Source organism: Equus przewalskii, chromosome 6 (genome assembly GCF_037783145.1).
Source record: "Equus przewalskii isolate Varuska chromosome 6, EquPr2, whole genome shotgun sequence".
NCBI classification, from domain to species: domain Eukaryota; kingdom Metazoa; phylum Chordata; class Mammalia; order Perissodactyla; family Equidae; genus Equus; species Equus przewalskii.
This window is the reverse complement of record NC_091836.1, coordinates 48,767,719-48,793,378: the sequence shown is the minus strand read 5'-3', so window position 1 is coordinate 48,793,378 and position 25,660 is coordinate 48,767,719. Positions and strand designations below refer to the sequence as shown.

The following is a 25,660-nucleotide window of genomic DNA, read 5'->3' as shown; positions in this document are numbered from 1 at the left end:
TTTTCTTCTCCACAAAGCCCCAGTACATAGTTGTATATCCTAGTTGGAGGTCACTCTAGTTCTGCTATGTGGGACGCCACCACAGCACGCCTTGATGAGCAATGCTAGGTCTGCACCCAGGATCAGAACCAGCGAAACCCTGGGCCGCTGAAGCAGAGTGTATGAACTTAACCACTCAGCCATGGGGCCAGCCCCAGAAATACCTTTTTTTTTTTTTAATGATTTTATTTTTTTCCTTTTTCTCCCCAAAGCCCCCCCGGAACATAGTTGTATATTCTTCGCTGTGGGTCCTTCTAGTTGTGGTATGTGGGATGCCGCCTCAGCGTGGTTTGATGAGGAGTGCCATGTCTGCAGCCAGGATTCGAACCAACGAAGCACTGGGCCGCCTGCAGCAGAGCGCGCAAACTTAAGCACTCGGCCACGGGGCCAGCCCCAATACCTCTTTTTAATATAGATGAAAAAACCTCTACAAAATACTAGCACACGTAATCCAGCAAAATATAAAGTGACCTAATCACCATGACCACATGGGATTTAACCCAGGAGAGAAATGTTGGTTTTACATCTGAAAATGAACATAAGGAACCATTAACAGAATAAGTGTCAAAAACTACTGATCATCTCAACAGGTACAAACAAGCATTAGACCAAGTTCAACAGCCCTTCACAAGGGAAACACTCAGGAAACTAGGAGAACCTCCCTCAGTCAACTCCCTCACCCTGAAATAAAGCATCAGTGAAGAACCCACAGCTGGCGTCACTCTTGATGGTGAAGGACTGTGGGCTTTCTCTCTCAGATCAGAGAGAAGACACAGATGTCTGCTCTCACCAGCTCCACCCACCGTGGTGAGAAAGGCGCTACCAGAGCAATTAGGCAAGAACATGGGAAAAATCAACCACTCCAGAATTCAAAGGACAGACACACAAAGCTCCACAGACAGACAAGCAAAATCACACAGACTTTGTCATGGCACACAGAGAACATACACACACACACACTCATAAGGAAACCTTACACAAACCTCATCACAGGCCCAGGTCTTCACAAAGTGCGCTGTTCTCACTCCATCCCACCTGGTAGTGGGGTGTCTCCTGGCTCCCAAACCAAACCCCAAACAGGGGGTCTCAGCCCCTCCAGATGGGGAAGGGATTTCACCCTTCTTCACACCACACAGTACAAACAGGACATCTCTACAAAAAAACACAAAATGGGAGACTGGATGGCAGGGTCAGGGCCAAAATGGCTGGAGTCATGATGTTCCAGCCCTTCTCACTGCTATAGATGCATCCAGAAACCCCCTCATCATGAATTGTCCCTTTGTTACTTTGCTTTTCTGTTGTGAGTGCAGTGAGGGGGCCAAAGGTGAGCATCTCCTCGCTCAGCCCCCATGTCCCCTGCTGCAGGCTCCCTGGGAAACATCAGCTGTGCTGTGGACTCACATTCCCACAGACCTCACTCCGTCCTCCCACGGTGGCTCCACCATCTTCACTGAACACTTTCTCCTCAGGATCAGCGTCTGATTTGTACCCTTGAGATTTTAATTTATAGATGTAAGTGACAACATGGACAGGCCAATGTCATTGAAAGAACTTTATTACTTACATTTCCCAAGACAAGGGGGATGCCATGCCAGGCAGGGTCACAGGGGCTGCATCAGGGTTGCTCAGGAGGCAGAATCAGGAGGGGGACACAAACCTAGGCCACAGCCTTCATTTGGGTCCCACAGGAAATGTGAGTCAGGGCAGAGTGAGCAGCTCAGGACTGGCTGCTTTGAACAATCCCAGCAGCCTCTGGGGCCTAGGGACGGTCCTCAGTCATCTGGTTCCTGGCCCTGGGTGGGTTTAGGGTGGGGAATACCGTCTGGCGTGTGAGAGGCAGATAAGGAGGTCTGTAGGGACAGGGCACTGGATCGGGCGGGATGCACATGAGAGGCCTGCTCCAGACAAGCCGTCCACCGCCAACGTGGAATGAAGTGCCCCTGGGAGGGGCAGGGTCTCCCTATGTCTGAGAGGCCCCCCTGAGAAGTCAAAACATCTGAAGAGACAGAAAATAAAACATACGAGGGGCCGGCCCCATGTCCGAGTGGTTAAGTTCACATGCTCTACTTCTGTGGCCCGGGGTTTCACCCGTTCAAATCCTGGGCACGTACATGGCACTGCTCATCAAGCCACACTGAGGCGGCATCCCACATGCCACAACTGGAAGGACCCACAACTAAAAATACACAACTATGTACCAGGGGGCTTTGGGAGAAAAAGGAAAAATAAAATCTTTTAAAAAATAAAAATAAAAATAAAACACGAGTAATACAATCAGAAAGAAGACAAGGATTTGTCTGCTCACGTTAGTTCAATGCAACATGGTGAGGGAGATGCTAGCAGGGTAGTTGGGCACCAAATGACATAACAGCACTCCAGATTTTAAGGACATACAGACACAGCCCCCCAGACAGACAGACAAAATCACACAGGCTTTCTCACTGGACACACATATGCACACACCCACACACAGATACACAAAGTCACAGACCCTCAGAGATAATGGCCCAGAGACACACAGCCCACGATGAGAGTGAGGGCCCATGATGGCTGCAGTGATCACGGTGTTCCAGCCCCTTATGCTGCTGTGATCCCCTCCAGAAATGCACCTCTCACCACGTGCCCCTTCCTCACTTTGCTTTCCCAGTGCAAGCTCAGTGCCGGCAACAAAGCTCTGTGCGTCCTCCTCCAGCTGCCCTGTCCTCTGCTGTGGTCTCCATGGTCTGGGACCCATCACCCCTGAGGTCTCACCTGCATGCAGATGTTGCAGGGGTCAACCCTGAGGTCTGTCCTCACTCAGGCCCTGATCACTGCCCTGCTTTGGAATGTTCACTGATGGGGTCTGGAGGCCTCAGGACTTCAGACTCCAAGACTCCAGCCACAGCAACATCACCTTGGTGACCCAGGAAAGCACTGCAAGTTGTTGCAAGAGTACTTTGGGACATAGCTTACCTCATTTCTGCCTCCTCCCTTCAAGAAACAGTTGGCCTGGCCTCCAACAAGGGCGGGGGTGTCACCTGTGCCTGCGCACTTCAGGAAAGGCGGAAATCTCTGCAGTTTCCAGCCACTTCCCTTGCTGTGGTGCCGTTGCAGTCTGGGAGCCACGTGAACAGAGGGGGACAGCGACTGCAGAGGATCTGGCTGAGATCACCATTTCCCACAGGAATTGGGCCTGGAACTCTGCAGGTTGAGTCCTGATCCAGAAAGAGCAAGCACCAGCCTTGGTGGGTGGGCTCCAAACTCACTCTGGGGGCAGGTTCTCAGGTGAGGGAGCCAGGCATGGTCAGCTCATGAGCCACTGAAACCACAGGGTGGAATGTGCCAGAGATCTCAGGAGAGTGGTTTAGGTACAGCCGGGCACCTGAGGAACTCCCAGAGCTAGGACAAGGCAGGACAAATCTTTGACAATATTGGTGTTATCAAGATTATTGTGAAACTCTGCTTGTTGGTGCAGAGGTGATGTTCATGTGACAGTGGAGAGTACTATGTTCCAGGGGCCTGTGCCTCATGACATGGGCTCTGGGTTCTGCCACTGCCTCACCTCACAGTCACTTGGGGTTGCAAATGTGAAAACAAATACAGGAAATCTCATGTAAAATAGAGTCGGGAAGCCCAGAAGCGGGGAGCTCTCATGCAATACTCCTCCCCATAACTTGCAGACCTCAAACAGGAAAAAGTGCACCAACCATCCCCCAACAGGGAGAAATTCACTTTACAGACCTCAGCAAGAGGGAGGAAGAATATCTCCTTGTCCAGCAATAGCCCAGCCAATGAGAAGCCACCACACTCAGCCACTGTCACCACCCTGAACTTTCATTCTCCTTCAATGAACTTCTGTTCCAAACAGCCCCTCTCAGCTTCCTCCTGTCGTCTCTAAGAGTGTTCTCCCTACCTGCGTGGGATTCACCAGTTTGCATGTCCTGAATTGCACTTTCTCTGCTATTCCCAAATAAACTCATTTTACTGGTAAAATAAGTGGCTCTTTTGATTTTAAGGTCGACACAAGAGAAAATTTCCAGAGTGGACAGGTGTTGCAGTTAAACATGTTTCCCAGCAAGGTGGCACTGAGTAGAGTTGACATGGGAAACTTAGGAGCTGGAAAGGGCCTCAAGACCTGCTCTGGGAAGACATGATGTCGATGCCCAAGGGTTAGATTAGGATGCGCCCAGGCACACTCAAGAAGGAACCTAAGGAGGTGGAAGGAAGTGTTGCATGCATAGCAAAGTTCAGGAGAGTTTCACATTCTCCTAGCATGTGAACACATGTGTGTTGTTTTCTATTCATTGTTTTTAGTATATTCACATACTAAGGGTAGTTGTGAGTTTTCCTGAATGTACAGTTACACCACCATCAGGATGGAGAACACTCCTTCACCCCAGAGGAACCCTCCCATGGTGCCCCTTGTGGTGAACCCTCCCACACTTACGAACTGATCTCTGATGGTCTGGACCTGAGGGTCATCACACTGACCATACATCAAGCTGTCATTTTAGCACCAACTGACAGTTGGCTCCAGCTGCAGACATTACAGACTATGCACGATTCTCTGAGAGTTGCCCCTTTGTGATAAAAGAAGTCTGGGGATCTGTTGCCTCAGAGTTACCTACAATAGAAATCAAAGTAACACTTGTCTCTACACATATGAAGGGCACACACAAAACCTCACCAGGACACTCCTTATCCACGTGGGAGTTCCAGACGCTGCTGATAGTAATGAAGGTTCCTATACCTTTGCCTTTTCCAGAATGTCAGATAGTGAAACACCATGTTGCCTGTGAGTCCTGTTTGGAAACTTTGATGTCACATTTGTAAAAGGGCATGACTATACAAAACTTACAGTGCTCTTGTGCGTTTGCAGTTTTTGACGTTGCCCAGCTGAAGGGCACACGTTATGCCTTCAAAACTAAGAGATTCCACTGTACTGACCTCTGTGATTTGGGTAAGACCTCATGTTTTACTTTCTTCACCTGCATCATGGGAGGAAAGACGGGGAAAGGGGATCAAATGAGGAACTAATGATTACAAAATCACATAATCTCTACACTGCTAAGAAAACACAAATCAGCACTAAAAAAAAGGAGGGGGAAGAAGTTTGGATTCCCATTGTTTAGTGAAGAAAAAGCTGTCACATTTTCCTCGTCTTCCATATCATCCCTTAGAAAAGTAAACATATGGAAATGATCCCAGAAACCAGCAAAAATGGCCTTTGGGGGCTTTGTGCATCACTGAACTGAAAACCTCCCAGCTACTCGTCTTATAAACAGGCAGAGAAAATATCCCAACTTGAGGATGTCAAATTTACCTCCTCTGCCACCACACAGGATATTACTCAAAATGATACAATACATAAGTCAATTTTTTCCTATACAGCCACACAAATATAGTTGAACTCACCTCTGACAAAGGACGAAAGGTATTCCATGGGAAAACATAGTCTTTTCAACAAATAATGCCAGAAATACTGGCAATCCACAGGCAAAAAAAAAAGATTCTAGACACAGACAATAAGAATCATAGATTCTTTTCATATTAAGAATCATAGATCTTAGTATAAAAAGTAAAATTACAATACTCTTAAAAGATAAAATAGGAGAAAATCTAGGTGACCTTGAGTTTGGTGACTAGTTTTCAGATACAACACCAAAAGCAAGTTCCAAGTAGAAGAAATGTTTGACTTCATTAAATGACAAGCTTCCACTTAGTGAAACATGGTGTTCAGAGAATGAAAACACAAGCCACATACTAGCATAAAAGCTTTGAAATTCACTTATCTGACAAAGACTGGTACCCAAAACATCCAAAGAACTCTTACAACTCAACAAACAGAAGACAAACAACCCAGTTACAAATGTGCAAAAGATTTGAATACACACTGCAGCAATGATATACAGATAGTAAATAAGCACATGAAAACATGCTCAAAATCAGGTCACTAGGAAACTACAAACAAAAGGAGACATCAACAGATACATATTACAACGGCTGAAATTGAAAACACTGAGGACACTGAACAACAGTGAAGATGGAGAGGAACAGGAAGCCTCATTCACTGCTGGTGGGAATGGAGAATGGAATGCCTACTTTGGGAGAAAGGCAGTTTCTTAAAACTAACCCTACACTGACCATACGATGCAGCAATCATGTTCTTCAAACTTATCCAGATGAGTTGAAAACCCATGTTCACAAAACCCTGCACATGAATATGTTTGAGACCTTTATGCATAATTGTTAAGACCTAGATGTAACCAGGATAATTCCAATAGGCGAATGGAGAAACAATCATGGGTCCACCCATAGGATAAAACATTCTTCAGTGATGAACAGAAATGACGTTATCAAGCCAAAAAGACATGAAGAAATTTAAAAATCATATTTCTAAGTGAAGGAAGCCAATACGACAAGGCTACACACTGTATGATTTCAAGCATGTGACATTGTGCAGAATATAAGAAGTATAAGGCACTGTGAGCCAGCGCTGATGGCCTAGCAGTTAAAGTTTGGCACGCTCCACTTCGGTGGCGTGGGTTTGGTTCCCAGGCACGAAACCACACCACGCATCTGCCATGCTGTGGTGGCAGCTCACACAGAAGAACTAGAAGGACTTTATAACTAAAATATACAACTATGTACTTGGGCTTTGGGGAGAAAAAATGAAAGAAAGATTTGCAACAGATGTTAGCTCAGAGCACATCTTTCACAGCAAAAAAAAGAAAGCGTAAGACACTGAAAGATCAGTGGTTCGTAGGGAATTGGGGGTGGGAGGGAGGGAAGACTGAATAGATGGAGCAGAGAAGATTTTTAGGACACTGTATGTATCCCATATGACACAGAAATGATGGAGACACATCATCTGACATTAGCCAAAGCCCGGAAATTATATAACACAGAGTCAACACTAATGTAAACCATGAACTTTCATGTATCAAATTGGCTCATCTAATATACCACACTCATGCAATATACAAAATACAGGGCAAACTGTGTGGAGCAGAGGAATTATGTGGGAAATCTCTGCACTTTTCGATCAGGTTTTCTGTATACCTAAAACGGCTCTTAAAAAAGCTAAAGTCTAATAGGAAAAAACAGACAGACAGATATATTAGTATTATATTAGTATTCACCCCTGATGACTGATGCATTACAGAACCAGACCAACTTTCATCCCTATTAATTTGAACTTACTGCAATAAGCCATAATGATGCTCTACGACGCCTGCATCCTGAGACATGGAAGACAGGAGAAACTTCCACTGAATGCCTTGTTAAGAGCTCAGCGCTGTATATTCTGAGAAGTGAAATGAGCGCCTTCATTACTATCAGCAGCGTCTGGAACTCCCACGTGGATAAGGAGTGTCCTGGTGAGGTTTTGTGTGTGCCCTTCATATGTGTAGAGACAAGTGTTACTTTGATTTCTATTGTAGGTAACTCTGAGGCAACAGATCCCCAGACTTCTTTTATCACAAAGGGGCAACTCTCAGAGAATCGTGCATAGTCTGTAATGTCTGCAGCTGGAGCCAACTGTCAGTTGGTGCTAAAATAACAGCTTGATGTATGGTCAGTGTGATGACCCTCGGGTCCACACCATCAAAGATGTCTCACTTAAGACATGAAAAGCCACAATTCCACCTGAGCTCCCTCATGTACAAAGGTGGTGATGTCATCCCTAAAGTCTATGGACTCCCACTGCTTTTCTCTCAGGGAGCCCTAAGATATCTGGTTGAAGTCCTTCAACACCATGACACCTGGCAGGAGACTGAGGACAGGGAAGACCACCCCCTCCTGCAGGCAGGATATCCCAGAGGGCCCAGGTTTGGCTCCACCAGGTCTCCAGGGGGTCTCAGTAGCCATGCTGAGCTCCTGGACGGCTGCTTCCACGTCCCAAGTCCAAATGGACCGCTGGATATGTGGTCCCAAGCTCAGGGCCATCTACTGTTAGGACAGCATTGTAAGCAGAGGTCACTGCAGCTCTAAGGGCATGTAGCGTGGGGCCTGGGGCAGGTTCTAGCATCAGAAGACTATGGACAACTTATGGCCACCATGGGTACCCCAGGAGGCATGACAGAAGGTCAGAGGCCTCTATAGTGAAGGAGTCTCTGAGGGCACTAACAGGAGTGTTGGTAGTATGACAATTTGAAGAGTCTCCAGACTTTTGTGGTAGGGGAGCCCATTCAAAGTGGCAAATTTGCAAGGAACAGCACAAATGAAGTCAAGTAAAATTTGTAAACAAGAAATATGTTACTTCTGGAACAACCGAAAACCCTAGCTGTTGTGGGTGCTGAGGGGAACAGCAGCTATTTCTTCATGGTCTCAGAGAAGGCGCGGGTCTCAGGTTATCAAATAATTTTCAGAAGTTTAAACAAGCTTTCAGGGCCTCACAGGGGTGAACAGTAATTTCCCATCCACTTCTTGTGGGCTCTTTTTTCAATATTTGTATGTCCTCAGACATGTCAGTAATGTAACATCGTCCCTCTGTTCTTGGAGAAACCATGATGAGTTCAGACCCCCCCTGCAAGGACTGTGGGAGGGAACAGCTGTGGAAGATCCATGAGGACAACCCAGTAAAGGGGCATCATGTCCCTTCAGAGGGAAGGCCAAGTGCAGCTGAGAGGCTGTGGACACAGGACTGGACAAGCAGACTCAGCCAAACCTGTGAGAGCAGGATATTTATCCACTGCTGATTTGGTATAGTCAGTAATTTCCACACTGTGGGGACCATGAACAGAGGTCTGTGCGTGCAAACAGCCTCAAGCCGAGGTAAATCACTCTCAAGTGTCATTCGTTCTTTCCAGGTTTAATTACAGGACAAATGGGGGTGTTAAAAGAAGCACTGGGAGTAAGCAGCCTGTCACTAACTAGGTCTTCCAGACAGGTTTCAATCCCTCAAAGCCTTGTGTAATTTATGTTGGGCCATAGTGACTACGTTCTTTGTGGAGTAAGGTCCCTGGGTCCCAATCTGACAAGCCAGTTTGTAAGCGGCAAGGACTTCATTTGAACTCTTGCTCATTGGCTCAGAGGTTCCCACCTCACTATGGGATATTTTAGGACAATGGGTGTTATGACCATGGAGAATTTAGGCAAGACCATAGTTCTGACGGCTAAAGATGAAACACTTGCCCTATTTGTCCTCCATATTGTATTCATTAACACCCCTAAGATCATCAGGGGCACCATCCTTAAACTTAGCAGGATCCCAGGTATAACTGTCATATGACACCTAGTGTTGATTAACTGCTTGAAGGTGTCGAATTAGTGCATCACATCAGATAGTAAAATTAATTCAGAACCCATGGTGTAGACGCCCAAAAGTCAAGCAGTGTACCTCCATCTGTTTTGTTGTGTAAATTCTTCAGCATATTTTGGATTTTCAGTTCGCTCAAATAGTGGATCTTTGTTTCAGTATTTTATCTTTGTTTCCTCACTCCTTTCCTGTTTTGTTTTCTTCGTCACGGGATACACTTCAGGGGAGGGAGTAGTTCTCTTCCCTGGTATTTATAAATTTGTTTCCACCCAAGAACCTCAAAGCAGTACCATCAGGGTTAGGAGCCTCCCCCGTGGCAACTGGTTGCTTTATAGGGTTAAACCCTGGGTTTAAGCCAGGTTTGAACTAACGCCTTGTGCTACAGGGGTGCCATGAGTGTTGTCCCCTGCAACCCTGAAGGTCAGGGTCTTTGTGGCAGTAGAGGCAGGGGCAGCAGCAGAGGTACTGAAGGGGCCTGGGGAGCCCTCTGGTGTCAGGAGCGTGGACTCAGCCTGCCACCTGCCGCCTGCCTTTGCCCCCTCTTCTCGTTTTTTTCAAATGACAGCTCTTTCAGGAGTTACGATCTGATGGACCCACGTCTTGCAAAGGGTATAGTCCCTGTCTACACCCCCTTCCCTGAGGTATGTCAGCCCAACACAGCTTCTGTCACAGCTTCACTCTTAACACAGATCAATACTGGCAGAGACACTGACCCAGGACTCATTTAGGGAGGCCTCAATCCCAGTCTTTCTCCCAAATGCCTTTAAAATCTTGAAACTGCCAACTCTGCTCAGCTTCATCTAGAATTGAGGCTTTGTAGAGTCCACAATGCAACACGGAGCGGCACAGCTCACAGCCCAGCTCCCCAGCAAGCAGCAGCCCACAGTGTATGCCTCCACCAGGCAGCAGCGCAGGGGAGCAAGTCAGAGCCAGAGAAGACAGACCCACGGGTGGAGTCATGTCTGGACATGCTGCTCAGGGCGCGAACTGTCATGGTCACCTGCAGAGGGGTGGTTCCCTTGTTGACACTGATGCCAGGGTGGTGTGCGCGCGCGCACACACACACACACAGGGTAGGAAAAGGCTCAGGACTCACATAACAGAGGTCTGAGAAGAGGGCAGGGCCGGCCTCTCAAGCAGCTCTGACAGGGCTCAGAAAGCAAGGAATGGAGTCTGGCCTGGGGGTTCACTGGGCCTGGGGGTGGGGCCGGGGCAAGAGCTCCACACACAGGCAGGGGCTGGTGTGGTGGGAATCTCCTGCCTGCTCTAGAGGAGAGAGCACCCAGGCTTCTCCTCAGCTTGTCCAGGTGGGGGCACAAGGGGAGGAGGGTGGGTGGGGCTTAAGCTGTGAGCAGTCACCCAAAATGTGGAGTCTGACTGCTCACTACGAGGACAAATGTGGGTAAAAAATATGCATTCTCAACTGATTTATGCAGAGATACTGTAAGGAGGCTCAAAAATAATCAAAACTGGGGCCGGCCCGGTGGCACGGCAGTTACGTGCGCACACTCTGCTTCAGCGGCCCGGGGTTCTCCGGTTCGGATCCCTGGTGTGGACATGGAACCGCCTGGCAAGCCATGCTGTGGCAGGCGTCCCACATAGAAAATACAGGAAGATGGGCACGGATGTTAGCTCAGGGCCAGTCTTCCTCAGCAAAAAGAGGGAGATTGGTGGCAGATGTTAGCTCAGGCTAATCTTCCCCAAAAAGGAAAATAATAATAATAATAAAAAAAATAAAAAGTTAACTGACTTTAAAAAATTTAAAAATTTTGAAAAATAATCAAAACTGTGTATTAGGGGGTGACTTGAGTAACAGTGATGGAGGGGACCAGGAAATGCTGGCAGCGAGCCTTCTTAAGTTAGACTTTGCTGTCTTCAAGATTTTCTTCAAATAAAGAAATATAATTTTAACTCTTGTACATAGGAAACCATTCTAAGATTTAATTCCTTTAAACACTAACAGTTACAAAATTGTAAACCATACAAAATAAAACTTTCAAATCTCTTTCTTACTAAAAGGACATGCGGCATCCTAGTTTGTCCATCCTCTACATCTCACATTGGGGTATTTTCAAACATTAAGTGGCATAATGCAATCAAGGTTTGAGTTTAACCCCTTAAACGTATCGGGTTTTCAAACATATACATAGCTTTCATAAGTTTTCCTTACACCAATTAAAGTAGAAATTCAATTACTTAAGCCTTTTAAATTTCTCTGTTACTAGAGAAATGCACATAGAAAAACTTGTCCAAAAATGACAAACATTTCTTGCTCTCCTCACATCCTATCTCTCCATCAACTTACAGTTTCAGCCCCAAGTGCTAAGGGAAACTAGAGCCAAAGGGCTGCCCTAGTCCATCGACAGAGGAATCCACAGGGAAGTAACACAAATACTGGAATCAGCTCAGACGAGCAGCCTGCTTCCCACAGGACAGAAGGAAAGCCACGGTCAGAGGTCCCGAGTTCCTGACTCTCCTGGTGGAGACAGAGCCCTGGAGGGGGTCAGTCCCTGGAGAAGGAGGGGAGGGCACCTGAGCAGCCACAGGAAGGAGCTCTGGGAGCCCCACACACCCTCCCCTCCCCAGGGAACAGTGCACATGCTCCCTCTCTCAGGCTCCATTCTCACAGTGAGGAAACTCAGCTGGATCCAGTTTAAGGTTCTGACCCAAATGGACCCCAGATTAATGGGCCCTAATCCAGGACACAGAGCTCCTGACTCTCACAGACTTTCTCTGTGTAAACAAATTACTCTCTGAGTGCACCCATACTGTGGATGCACAACTCCAGTTATGTCTAGAAACAGACCCAAGGGAACCACAGTGACAACCTCAGAAAGGAAGTGACTCCCCACCCCATGAGCATGTGCACCCCAGCTTTCCAGGGCTCTGCAGCTCCTCTCAGGATAAAGGCTTCTTCCATGGGGGTGTGAGCAGTAAGACACCCGCAAGGGGAGGCTCCCCAGGAAGGACAACTGGGCCTTCAAGGCCTTCCCTCTGCAGGCTCAAGGGGGCCTCAGCTTAGACTCACTGCCCTCAGTCTTCTGTCCCACTGGATTTTTTTTGGCCCACCACTGATATTTTAAATGACACAAACTCAGTGTTTGAACAATCCAGCTAAAACACTCAAATTAGTCTTTATGCCTAAATGAGCGAAGAAAATTGTATTGCATGTTGTTGGCTCAACAAAAACTTCACAAGGACATACTGCATTCTGGGAAAAAAAGATGTTAATGTACTATTTTTATACTTGTATTTTCATTATAAGACACTATTTATAAACTAGTAATCATACATGAACACTTCAAATCTACAAGTCTAAACCCTGGAAATCCATTTTAACTCACCCAAGATAAAAGAACAGACCCCAGAACATTACTATCCAGAAGGGAAGAAAAAAAGGAAAGGATTAGTACATGCAATGTACAACTGGAATATGTTAGTTTTTCTGAAATTCATCTCTTTCTTCCCTCTTTGGTAATGCCTTATATTGTGTTTCGAGTCGTATCGACTAAGTAAGTTTTTACTTACTGAAGAACTGAGACTAAAATAAAGTAAGTCTTTCAAAGGTGACCAACTCAGGTAGGAACAGTGCTGACAGGACAGATCATCCAGGAAAGCTTCTTAAGAAAAACCTCCACCCAAAAGACGTGCCCTAGGATGTCTGTGCCCAGCAAGATCCTGGGGGAGACACACAAGGATTTCATACAACGTAGTTCCAGGTGGTTATGGGCTGCTTTTTACTCATGGAAAACATCCACACACAAAATAAATCCTTTAAAAGCAGCCATCCAGTGACTGGGAGAAAATGATAAACAATTAAATATTGGATCTGTTTGAAATCCAACAAGGAGAACAAATAGTTGACGACAATGCTGTTAATCAAAGGAAGGACGTTGGCATTTGGGAATTTGGGGAGAGACTGGATATTTAGGCATTTGCTGTCAGCCCTAAAAAGACCTAGGCTGGGGAGACAGGGTTGTGGATTTCAGACGCTGCTCCCCAAATACGTGGAATACTCAGGAAAAAACGGGTGCCTCCTGGAGAGAAAGGAAAGACTGGGGACCCCACAGACCGCAGCCCCTCCGGGCACGGACCCCGGAGCCCGAGGCCCGACTGTCCTGAGGACCCACCCGCGGGCCCCGCACCTTCTGGGACACGCGGGGCTGCGGCCGCACAGCGGCCCAGAGACGCTCCGGCCCCAGTCGCCGCGCGCAGGGACCACAGGACGCCCGGGGCCCAGCTGCCGGCCCCGCCCCCACGCTGCGGCCCGAGGGGCCTGAGGGCCGAGCGGCGCCACCGCGGACTCGGGGCCGCAGAGCCCGGAGGGGACCGCGGGAGGCCGGGCCCGCCCCGCCGCTTCCTACCAGCCCCTCCTCCCGCGTCCTCACGCCTGGGGCCGCACACTCACCATTTCTAGGGCTCCTGGGTTACCTGAGTCCTTCCTACGACCCCCACGGCCAGTGCAGGTCACAGCGCGACAGAGGCTGCGGCACAGCCACCAGGGACTGTTAATGGGAGACGACAACAAATCCCAAGCACACCAGGAGGGAAAAAGGAAGTCCACGTTGGGAGAGACATTCCTCCCCCAAAATTTGACTCTGGGCCCCAAAATCTCACCATTTCTAGTTTTCCTGGGTCCCCCCGAAGTCCTTCCTATGACTCCCGAGGTGGGTACAGGTCTCAACTCGACAAAACAGGCAACAGAACCACGTGGAGCCTTAAATGGCGGGGAGACGGTCCGCAGCGTGGCTGGAGCAGCAGCAACTTCCGGGGGGTTGGGACGCTTCGCCCCACCCACCTACTCCGTCCCCGCCTCTGAATGGACAGTTCAAAAGACCCTGTTGTGACTGAGTGACAGCCCCCTGAGTTTAGGTGTCTAAGCAGAACGCCAGACAGAACTCCTCCTCTTCAGGGGCAATTGTGTTAAAACCTAGTGGTGGGAGGTGACTTGTTGAAGTGTGATCGTTCTTTACAAATACACACAATTAAAAGTCACCTCACCATATGCAATAATTAGTCTCTCTCCGTTTTCATCTTTGTTGACAACTAGAGCATGACCTAGTGGCCCCAAATATGTACATAGGCACAGTTACCGTGACCAGGGAACTAGGAAAAGAAAGGAGTACTGAGGATCTGATAGAAACTGACATTTTCTGTTGAGTGTTTTGCAGACAGAAAATTTCAGGACGAGCCTAACCACAGGAGGTTCCCACAAGCAAGATAACTGAAGCGGTTCTAGCTGCCTCAAACTGATCTTAGGTGAATTGAACCGTCTCCATTATGATCTCATTAACAATTTAAATTCTCCTCCTCTGGGAGGGACCAAGCAGCTGTTTCTGGGTCATGTGATGTATGTAGTAGCATGTGCACATCTACCCATGAGCCTTAAAGGAACGTGACGGTTATGCAATAAACCCTGATCTCCTGCCTTTTCCTTAACTGAATATTCATGAACTGTACTATGATCTCACAATAGAAGGACCCCGCAAACCCTTGTTTGGGGAGCCACTGCTTTGGGAGAGACCCTCAGTGTTCTCCATTGCTTGTGCTAGTAATAAAACTTTCTTCGCCTACTCCTGCCGTCTTCATGTTTTTGGCTCTGCACTCACCAAGAGAGGAGCCCATTGTGTTCAGTTACAACACCAGGGGTGCATTAGGTGGCGTCCTTCCAACACTTCAGTCAGATTCAGAACAAGAGCATTGGGAGCAAAAACAAGCTATCATTTCTGAAGAACACTGACTTCTGGGTATTCAGAATGGTTAACTTTAGAAAATGTTTCTGACATGAAAATATTTGTATTCCATGGAAAATATAAGAAGGGACTCTTTCTCACTGGTGGTCAAGTCACTCTCTGTGGTCATGATCTGCCCCTTACCTGTGGTTACACTATTTAATCCATCTATGAGGAGACATTGATGAGGATGGAGGCTGCCCCAGGGAGAGAAGCCCAAGGCGTCCTGCCCTGCATACCAATCTGTATCATCCTCGGGAAGCACAGGACATCCTGACCTGATCCAGTCTGATTCTTATCCAAAGTTACAGGACCACCCAATAACCAGACCCCACCTGCACTGAGACCATTTTAACGACTTTCTTACATATTCTTTCCTTTGTCTTCTAAAGACATAACTCATGTACCTATGCCTTATAAATTTAGCCCTACCCTCAACCCATGTTTGTAGCTCTTTACTGCCCATGAGTCCTGTCCCCATGCTACTCCGTGCTAGTCTCTGAATAAAGGAACACTACTGCCAGAAGTTGAGAGTCCAGAAAATCTTTCTTTTGACTCCTTGGCTCACCGAGCCCACATCAACATCAGAAAATTGAGTTTCGGGGCCTGCCTGGTGGCCCAGCAGTTAAGTTCGCACGTTTCACTTCTCAGTGGCCCAGGGTTCACCGGTTCGGATCCCGGGTGCAGACGTGGCACCGCTGGGCACACCATGCTGTGGTAGCCATCCCACACATAACGACATATAGGAAGATGGGCATGGGTGTTAGCTCAGGGCCAGTCTTCCTCAGCAAAAAAAAAAAAGAGGAGGATTGGCAGCAGGCAACTCAGGGCTGATTTTCCTCAAAAAAAATAAATAAATAAAAATGCATTAAAACAAAGAAAACTGAATTTCATCCAAATAATTATCTCACTGACTGGTGAGTCTATGACGCTAGAGAGCAATGTTCAGTCTGACAATGTAGGAATCACTTGCAAGTTGTAACCTTGCGTGTCAAGGAAACATTGGGTCATCTGCAGTGTAAAATGTTCTAAATTCCATTGAGGGAAATTCTACTTTATAAGGCATTATAAAGATGATGATGAGCATGATAGTAGAATAGTAACAGGAATGCTGACACTAATAATAAAGGCACATTGGCGAGGCTTACTGAGTGTGAGGCACGGCACTCAGCACCTTAGTGGGACTGGCTCATTGCTTTTCATCTGCACAGACTTCTAACAGGGAAGCACTAGCATGATCCTATTTGATAAGAGAGGAACTGAGACTTAGGGGAGGTGAGTGACGTGTCTGACTTCACACAGGTGGTCAGGAGGGGGCTCGATTCATCACCAGGCTGCCTGACTCAGACCAAGCTTTGCCACCAAGCACACTTCACCTCTTCTTATGAAATTAGGACAAATGGTTCATTAACTAGGATGGACCTTCTGTGGGAATTAGAAACAACTTTGTTCTTCCGAACTAGCATTACTAAAGTCTCCACTATAAGGGGCTGGCCCCGTGGCCGAGTGGTTAAGTTCGCGCGCTCCGCTGCAGGCGGCCCAGTGTTTCGTTGGTTTGAATCCTGGGCGCGGACATGGCACTGCTCATCAAACCACGCTGAGGCAGCGTCCCACATGCCACAATGAGAAGGACCCACAATGAAGAATATACAACTATGTACCGGGGGGCTTTGGGGAGAAAAAGGAAAAAAATAAAATCTTAAAAAAAATCAATAAATAAAGTCTCCACTATGGAATAGATTGTCCTTGCCCTTGGTTGAAATCTAGAGATGGTGCCACAGTACTTTTACTCACTTTTTGGTGCTAAAATCCTGTGGTCACAGTCAGGTACAGTGACTGCCAGGGCAGCCTGGTTCTCATAGAAGATGTTTGGGAGAAGGCCATGAAGAGGAGCTGCCGTGTGAGAGGCAGCCCATCGAAAGGAGGAGGCAACTTCAACAACAGCCAAAGATGTTTCTTTTGACTCCAAGTATTTATCACTGCTTTCATCTATAACTTCATGTCAGAAAACACGATAATCAATCTGATGTATAAGATCGAAGAAACATATATTGTTATTGGAGATTAGAGTATCACTTATTTGACAAGCTAAAGATAAAATAACAGGAAAATTACTACAACTGACGAAAGAGTCAATTTTCTAAACATTGTGTAAATACACACATTATACATAACACATATTATTGAATTTAAATGATATGTACTGCATATTATATCTGAAGTTTTGAGGTTTAGGGCGAACACCAAGTTGAGATCTTTGTGCAAACAAGTCTGAGTGTTTCTTGATGAGGTGACAGAGGCATCACCTCTATGGAAATATAATCAATTTTGGTGCATGGAAGACTCCTGAAGTCAAAGATGCAGCTCTCTCTACACACTGCCACATCCTTAAAGACATTTCCATTCAAATTTGCACCAGGATCTGCGTTTCTGCCTCATAACACAATAATTATGAGGTAAGTCTCTGAAAATGAGTCCAAAGGCTATTCAGGGTATTATTGCAAATAAAGAATGATGAAGAACAAGTTTCAGCAGATGAACCAATTACAAAAATTCATGAGGAGTGAGGGCCGGCCTGGTGGTGCAGCAGTCAAGTGCGCATGTTTCTGCTTCACTGGCCCAGGGTTTGCCGGTTCGGATCCTGGGTGCAGACACAGCACTGCTTGGTAAGCCATGTTGTGGTAGGCGTCCCACATATAAAGTAGAGGAAGATGGGCACGGATGCTAGCTCAGGGCCAGTCTTCCTCAGCAAAAAGAGGAGGAGTGGCAGCAGATGTTAGCTCAGGGCTAATCTTCCTCAAAAAAAAAAAATTCATAAGGAGTGATAATTTAATGGTCTGTTGCCACCATAAGAATTGACCAGTTAAAATTGCAGAGATAAATTCTACCATGGGGTGATTTTTGCCTCTCAGGGAACATTTGTTGATATCTGGGGGCATTTCAGGCTGTCATGACTATGGGAGGTGGGGAGCACTGCTACAGACATCTAGCGATCCTGTGATGCACAGAATAGTCCCCTTGACAAAGAGTATTATCTTGTTGAAAATGTCAGTAGTTTCAGTGTTGAGAAACTGGACTAATCATATGAACCCTCGATGGTCTATAAACACACACGAGAATGGAACAAAATAGATGATGAATTGTGGGAATCTGTAACTCTCCTGTCTACTGCATCCAAATAAATTCCATACGGAATAAAGAATCAAAGATAAAATGAAAATACTGAAAGTAAACATCAGAAAGTATCTCTATGTATTAGGCAGTGGAAGTTATGATATCCCAAGAAAAATGTAAAGTTAGATTTGATAAACTAAAAAATGTAAACATATTGTTGATAATAATAAAAGATAGAAACACCACCTGGGAAAATGTTTTCAATAAAAATATAGAGAGGGGGCTGGCCCAGTGGGGCAGCGATTAAGTTTGCATGTTCCACTTTGGCGGCCCAGGGTTCACCGGTTCTGATCCCAGGTGCAGACCTACACACCACTTGACAAGCCATGCTGTGGCAGGCCTTCCACATAAAATAGAGGAAGATGGGCATAGATGTTAGCTCAGGGCCAGTCTTCCTCAGCAAAAAGAGGAAGATTTGCAGCAGATGTTAGCTCAGGGCTAATCTTCCTCAAAAAAGAAAAGGAAAAAGAAAAAGAAAAAAAGATATATATATATATAGAAAAAGATATCACTAACAGTTTAAATAGCTCAGTAATCAAAAACAAATATGAATGTTCCAATAAAGACGTTCTAAGGCCATGCCCAAATCTTACAAAAATTATGATTTATAAATGCCCAACAAATATATTAAAAGAGATTAGCTCATTAGGCCCAAGATATATAATGAAAATACATGTACTTGTTAATGTGCAAAATACGTATATTGACTTCCTACCCCTTTTAGTGAGGCATACTCTGGTGGGAAAGGCCAAGTGGGTGCTTCTTGATCTGTTCCCCAACCAAGATGGTAACCCAGAGGTAACCCCTTATCCATGGAGGAGCTGCAGAGATGAGTTCTATCACAAAAGCCCTGAGATATACGAGGGCGTTTTTTTATCACCTTCTTCTTTAATTTGCATGCTTGTTTCTTAGAAAACTATGGAGAGTGAGTTCAGAATATCATGATCATATAGAGGTTGGAGTGTCCATTAGAGCTGTTTTCCAAACGTGGAATCATTACTGGGGCACATGATCAAGGCTTGTGGCATCTAGTATGCAACTTCTTGCACATTCTTAGACACCAGAACACATATTCTTTTCAAACAGACATGGACCTTTCTCTAGGCTAGATCAAATCCTCACCATAAACAACACCTCGTAAATTTAAAATGCCAGGAATTTTAAAATTAAAAATACAAAGTAAGATCTCTGACCACAATGGAATGAAATTAGAAATCAACATCTTGGGAAAATTTGGGGAAACTCACAAATACGAGGAAATTAAACAAGACACTCCGATATAACCCATAGGTGAAAGAAATCAATACAGAAATTGGAAAACATTTTTAATGAATGAAAACAAAGACCCAATATACCACAGTTTAAGAGCTACAGTGAATACATTCTGCAGATAAAAATTGTAACCATAGGGGCCGGCGCCGTGGCCAAGTGGTTAAGTTCGCGAGCTCCGAGGCGGCGGCTGGCGTTTCTCTGGTTCAGATCCTGGGCGCAGACATGGCACCGCTCCTCAGGCCACGTGGAGGCGGTGTCCCACATGCCACAACTAGAAGGACCCACAACTAAAATATACAACTATGTACTGGGGGGATTTGGGGAGAAAAAGCAGGAAAAAAAAGAGATAAAAAATAATTATACCCATAAATGCCTAAACTACCAAAAATGAAAGATCTCAAATCAATAACTTAATCTTTTACCTAACACATTCAAAATGATGAGAAACCAAGCCAAAATTAAGGAGAAAAGGAAATAATAAAAATTAGAGCAGAAATTAAGTAAATAGAGAATAGAAAACCCATAAGGAAAATCAATGAAATCAAAAGTGGATTCTATGAAAAGATCAACAAGAATAATAATAGACACTAATAGACAATTTAGCTAGATTGACCCAAAGAAAAACAGTCAACTCAAATTCCTAGAATCAGATTGGGAGAGGGGCTATGACTACTGAGATTATAGAAATAAGAAGGATTATAAGGAAATTGAACGAACAAATGTAAACAAATTAGATAATGTAGACGAAATGGACAAATTCCTAGAAATACACAAACTACCAAAAGCAACTCAAGAAGAAACAGAAAATTTGAGTAGAATTATAAGAAGTGAAGTGGTTGGATTAGTAAACAAAAAACCACGCATAAAGCAAAGCCCAGGCCCAGAGGGTTTCACAGCAGAATGCTCCAAAACATCCAATTAAGGTTTAATACGGATTCTTCCCGAATTCTTCCCCAAAACAGAATCAACACAACACTTCAAACTCATGTGTGAAGCCAGTGTTATCCTGATACCAAAATCAGACGAAAGTATCACCAAAAACTCTGCAGACCTATTTCCTTTGTGAATATGGATCCAAAAAATCCTCAATTAATACTAGTGCCTAACCCAGCAACAACCTAAAACATTTATACACCAAGACCAGGTGGGATTAATTCCAGGGATGCAGGGTTGGGTTAAGCTCTCAAAAGTCATTAATGTAGTACGTCATGTTCTTACCAAACCAGGTTCGTTTTTGCCCACTACCCAGAAAGACAAACACCAAGATGATGAGATTGCAGCAGAGAGAGAGTTTAATCACAAGACAGCCATGCAAGGAAGCGAGAGCATGAGTCTCAAATTCACCTCCCAGAAAATACGGACTCAGGGATCTTGATGAGATAGGGGGGCAAGTGGTCTGAAATGTGGAGAGAGGTGAGGTAATCGATCTGCACAAGCATAGTGAGATGTCATGCCTCTTCATGGGACCCATGTTGACAAAATGGCGATGTTAGCATGATCTGTGGGTGGAGTTTTTAGCTTCTTGACGTCAAAAGGTGCCTATTGGACATCTGCGTGGGCCCAGTTGATGGGTTGGTGGTCTCAACTGGCCCAGAGTGGACAAGGAGTTCTAATTCCTGAAGAACAGCTCAAACACCCATGACCATGGCAACCCAGGCTCCAGGGAGATGTTATCTACAGGCGCCTAGTGGGAGTCAGATAGCATATTGCCTATACAGCACAGTTAACAATGGGTGGGTTGGGGCCAGCCTGGTGGCGCAGAGGTTAAGTTCGCACGTTCCGCTTCAGTGGCCTGTGGTTCGTCAGTTAGGATCCCAGATGCGGACCTACGCACTGCTTGTCAAGCCATGCTGTGGCAGACGTCTCACATATAAAAGTAGAGGAAGGTGGGCACAGATGTTAGCTCAGAGCCAGTCTTCCTCAGCAAAAAGAGGAGGATTGGCAACAGTAGCTCAGGGCTACTCTTCCTTAAAAAAAAAACCCCAAAAAGACAATGAGTGGGTTAAACAGCTAAAAGCTATAATCAGTAATTGCAAAAAGGAAAAAAAACTTTAGTTCCTAGCTTCTTAATCAGCACTGGCTAAGTCCTTCCCGGTTTCAATCCCTCCTATTCTTTGGTATTCCTCATTCTTGAGGGATTTGGGGCAACAACCCATCTAGCTACTTCCTGCTGAATTGGGGGCATAGATCTGGGTTAGAGGAATGCAACTGTTTAGCACTCATTTGGAAATATTCTCTTGTTCCCAGCTTCGTGTTGACATTTTTGTAATATTAGAATTTTGTATCTTGCTCAACAGTTTTGGAACCTTTGAAAGCACATTTTACAATCAAGTGTCCGACCAGAAGGATAAGAAGTATAGACTACCCAAATTTTAATAGTCCCTGAAAAACAGACTTATTCCCAGTGAGGCCTCCATCTGATCTCCAGGTGGGGCCAGACATCTGTCACAGTTCTTGATAATCTTTTGTTTTACTGGAGATGCATCAGAGACCAGAGCGATGGCCTATACCCTGATCTTTCAGTTGTCATTGATGATGGCCATCGCACAGACTCTCTGGCTGGGGGTCACCACATTCCTAAGGAACTCAGAAGAACAAAGTTATCAACTTACAGCAGCTGGGAGAGGCCATAAAATCTACAGAGCAGGTCTGGGTTAGTTAACCAGAGGTCATTCAAAGATACAATATGGTTTCTTTTCTACAATATGGCTTCCCTTATGTCAACCTTGTGTTGACCAGCATCAATATTAATAGACTGAAAACAAAAATGACCTGATCTTCTCAATAGACTAAGAGGAAATCCTTGGCAAAATTCAATATCCTTTCATGATACAAATACTCAGCAATCCAGGATTTGAAAGGAAATTTCCTGAACCTGATAATGAGCATGGATGGGACACCCACAACTAATATTATACATAAAGGTGAAAGGCTGGATATTTTCTTCCAGAAATGAGGAACACAACAAGAATGTCTACTCTTGCCACTTTTTTTTTTTTTGTTAAGATTGGCCCTGAGCTCCCAACTGTTGCCAATCTTCCTTCTGTTTATTTTTTCTCTCCAAAGTCCCAGTACATAGTTGTACATCCTAGTTGTAGGTCTTTCTAGTTCTTCTATGTGGGACGCCAACACAGCATGGCTTGATGAGCAGTGCATAGGTCTACGCCCAGGATCTGAACTGGCGAACCCCGGGCCACCTAAGCAGAGCAGGAAAACTTAAGTGCTTGGCCACAGGGCCCCTGCTCTTGCCACTTCTATTTGACAATGCACTGGACATTTCAGCCAGAACAGGTTTGCAAGAAAAAGAAATAAAAAGTGTTCAGAGTGGGTAGGAAGATGTAAAATTATCTTCACTTGCATATGACATCTTGTAAATAGAAAACTCTAAGGAATCCACTAAAAAAACCTGTCAGAACTGATAACCAAGCACAGAAAATTTGTATGATACGAGGTAAGTATATAAAAATAAATTGTATTTTATACACTGCAAGGAACAATGTGATAATGAAACTAACAAAAGAAATCTACTTATAATAGCATCAAAAGGAATAAGTTAGGAATAAATTTAATAAAAGAAGTAGAAAATACTCCAAAAACTGCAAAACAGCATTAAAAATTTCATAAAGATCGACAAGTGAGAAATAACAAATGTTGGTGAAGAGGTGAAGAAAAGAAAACCCTTGTATACTGTCAGTAGCAATGTAAAGTGTTGCAGCCACTATGGAAAACGGTATGGAGGTTCATGAAAAAATGTGATTCAGCAATTCCACTTCCTGGTATTTATCCAAAGGAAACTAAAATGCTAACTCAAAAAGATATGTGCGCTCCGATGTTCACTGCACCATTATTTACAATATCCAAGAAATGGAAACAACCTAAGTGTCCACCAATAAATAAGTGGGTAGAGAAATTATGGTATACATGTACAATGGAAATTATTCAGCCATAAAAAAAGAATGAAATCTTGCCACTGGTGACAACATGGATGGATCTCAATGGCATTACGCTGTGACATGTGTCAGATAGTGAAGTACAATAATTGTATGGTCTCTCTTATATGTGGAATCTAAAACAAACAAAAACACCAAGCTCATGGATATAGATAAGAGAGTGGCAGTTGCCAGAGGCGTGGGGTGGGGAATGACAGAAATGGGTGAAGGGGGTCAAAAGGTAAAATGGAAAAAGGGAGTTGTATCAAAAACTGCATATTTATAATAATCACATAGTGATAGAAAAATGATTATAAACTTTTATATATTTTAAATTTACAAACTATGCACCACTCCTATTGGATGGTCATTAGTGAATGTACACATACGCAAAAGGATATCACTTACAGAGCTGGAAGCACCCTGAGAGAAGGTGGAGAAACATCCTCTTCCAGCCACATGTTCCTTGAAAATAGTTTCTAGTAATAACAACTATTAAACTTTTTTCTTATTACCAAAAATGTGATTTGCATTTTTGGAAATTAAAAGGAATGGGGTGAGGTTGGGAGGGGACTGGATATTCAGACATTGCAGATCTTTAATAAGATGAGCAAAAACCTAGAAGTGATGCCATCTTTTTCCTTGTTCTTTATTAATCCCTAACTAATAGAGGCAAGAAAAACAAGTGAACCCTAAAAATCAATCAATCAATCGATCAATAAAACGGAAAATAGACCATGCTCATGGATCCTTAGTTTTAACACTGTGGAGATGACAATACTTCCTAGAACCATCTAGATTTTCAACACAATCCCTATCATAATCTCAGCTGACTTCTTTATATAAATTGGCAAGGTTTTGATAAATGATACGGAATTGCAGGCAGACCAGAATCACTAAACCAATCTTGCAAGATGAAGACAAAGTAATAAGACTAACATTTCCTGATTTCAAATCTGACTACTCAGCATGGTAATCCAGGTAATGTGATGATGACACAAGGACAGACACAGATCAGTGTGTTTCATTGAGATTCCAGATATAAACCCATTCATCTGTGGTCAACTGATTGTCAGAAAAGGTACCAAAAATGGGGAAAGAATATTCTTTTTCAAAAACTGGTGCTGGACAACTGGATAGAAACATGCAGAAGGATGAAATTGGACTCACGTTACACCACACACAATAACTTACCAAAATCGATCAAAGACCCAAATCAGGAGTAAAACAATAATACTCTTAGAAAAAACAAAGAGGGCAATATGACTGTTGATTTGACAAAGAATCATGAATTACAACACCAAAAGTGAAAACACTAAAAATATGTAAATAACTTGAACTTCATCAAAATTAATGACTTTTTGTTTCAATGGACACCATTAGGAAAGTGGAAACACCCATGGGAACGCCTGCGCACTTCTGGTGGGAAAGCAAAATCATGACACCATTGTGGAAAACAGTATGACACATTTTCAAATATTACAGTAAGTGTTATCATATGATCCAGCATTTCCATTTCTGAGTATATACCCAAAAGTATTCAAAACATGGACTCCAACAGATATATGCCCACCTGTGTTCATATGAGCATTATTCACAGTAGCCCCAAACTGAAAGCAACCAAAACATTCATCAACAGATGAATGGATCAACAAAGTGTAGTGCATACATAGAATAGAATATTATTCAGCTTTAAAAAGACATGGGGGTCAGCCCAGTGGTGCAGCAGTTAAGTTTGCGCATTCTGCTTTGGTGGCCTGGGGTTCTCCAGTTCAGATCTCAGGTGTGTAGGTCGCACCACTTGTCAAGCCATGCTGCGGCAGGCATCCCACATATAAAATAGAGGAAGATGGGCACGGATGTGAGCTCAGGGCCAGTCTTCCTCAGCCAAAAGAGGAGGATTGGCAGTAGTTAGCTCAGGGCTAATCTTCTTCAATAAATAAGTAAATTCAAAAAAAGACGTGAAATTCCAACACATGCTATAACATGGGCGAACCTTGAGGACATCATGCTAAGTGTAACAAGCCAGTCAAAAAAAGGACAAAAACTGTGTGATTCCACTGATAGGAGGTATCTAGAGTGGTCAGATTCATAGAGACATCAGGACAGTGGTTGTCAGGGCCAAGCGGGCATTTTTGTTTGATACACAGAGAGTGGCAGTTTTGCAGGATGAAGAGTTCTGGAGATCGGTTTCACAATGTCAGTGTACTTCACACTATGAACTATACACTTAATATGGATAAGATGTAACTTTGATGGAATAAATATAGAAGGCG

At 44.6% G+C, this 25,660-nt stretch overlaps 2 protein-coding genes across 4 annotated transcripts in view; one reads left to right on the top strand and one right to left on the bottom strand.

The window, feature by feature from the left end:
- Window positions 1–14,639, bottom strand: part of LOC103541191 (zinc finger protein 709-like) — a 32,006-nt gene extending 17,367 nt beyond the window's left edge. Inside the window, exons 1-2 of one of the 3 annotated variants that reach the window (XM_008507929.2) lie at window positions 13,895–14,054; window positions 13,686–13,782 (exon numbers count right to left, since the gene is read on the bottom strand). In XM_008507929.2, coding sequence (XP_008506151.2) covers window positions 13,686–13,688 — 3 coding nt within the window. In that variant the 5' untranslated portion in view covers window positions 13,689–13,782; window positions 13,895–14,054. Of the gene's footprint in view, window positions 1–1,022; window positions 1,192–13,685; window positions 13,783–13,894 lie in introns of all 3 variants that reach the window. The other 2 variants (XM_070625457.1, XM_008507928.2) reach the window with 2 other exon arrangements.
- LOC103542999 (zinc finger protein 709-like) overlaps window positions 1–25,660 on the top strand; it is a 161,142-nt gene that overhangs the window by 92,937 nt on the left and 42,545 nt on the right. The gene's annotated exons all lie outside the window — the stretch shown is intronic.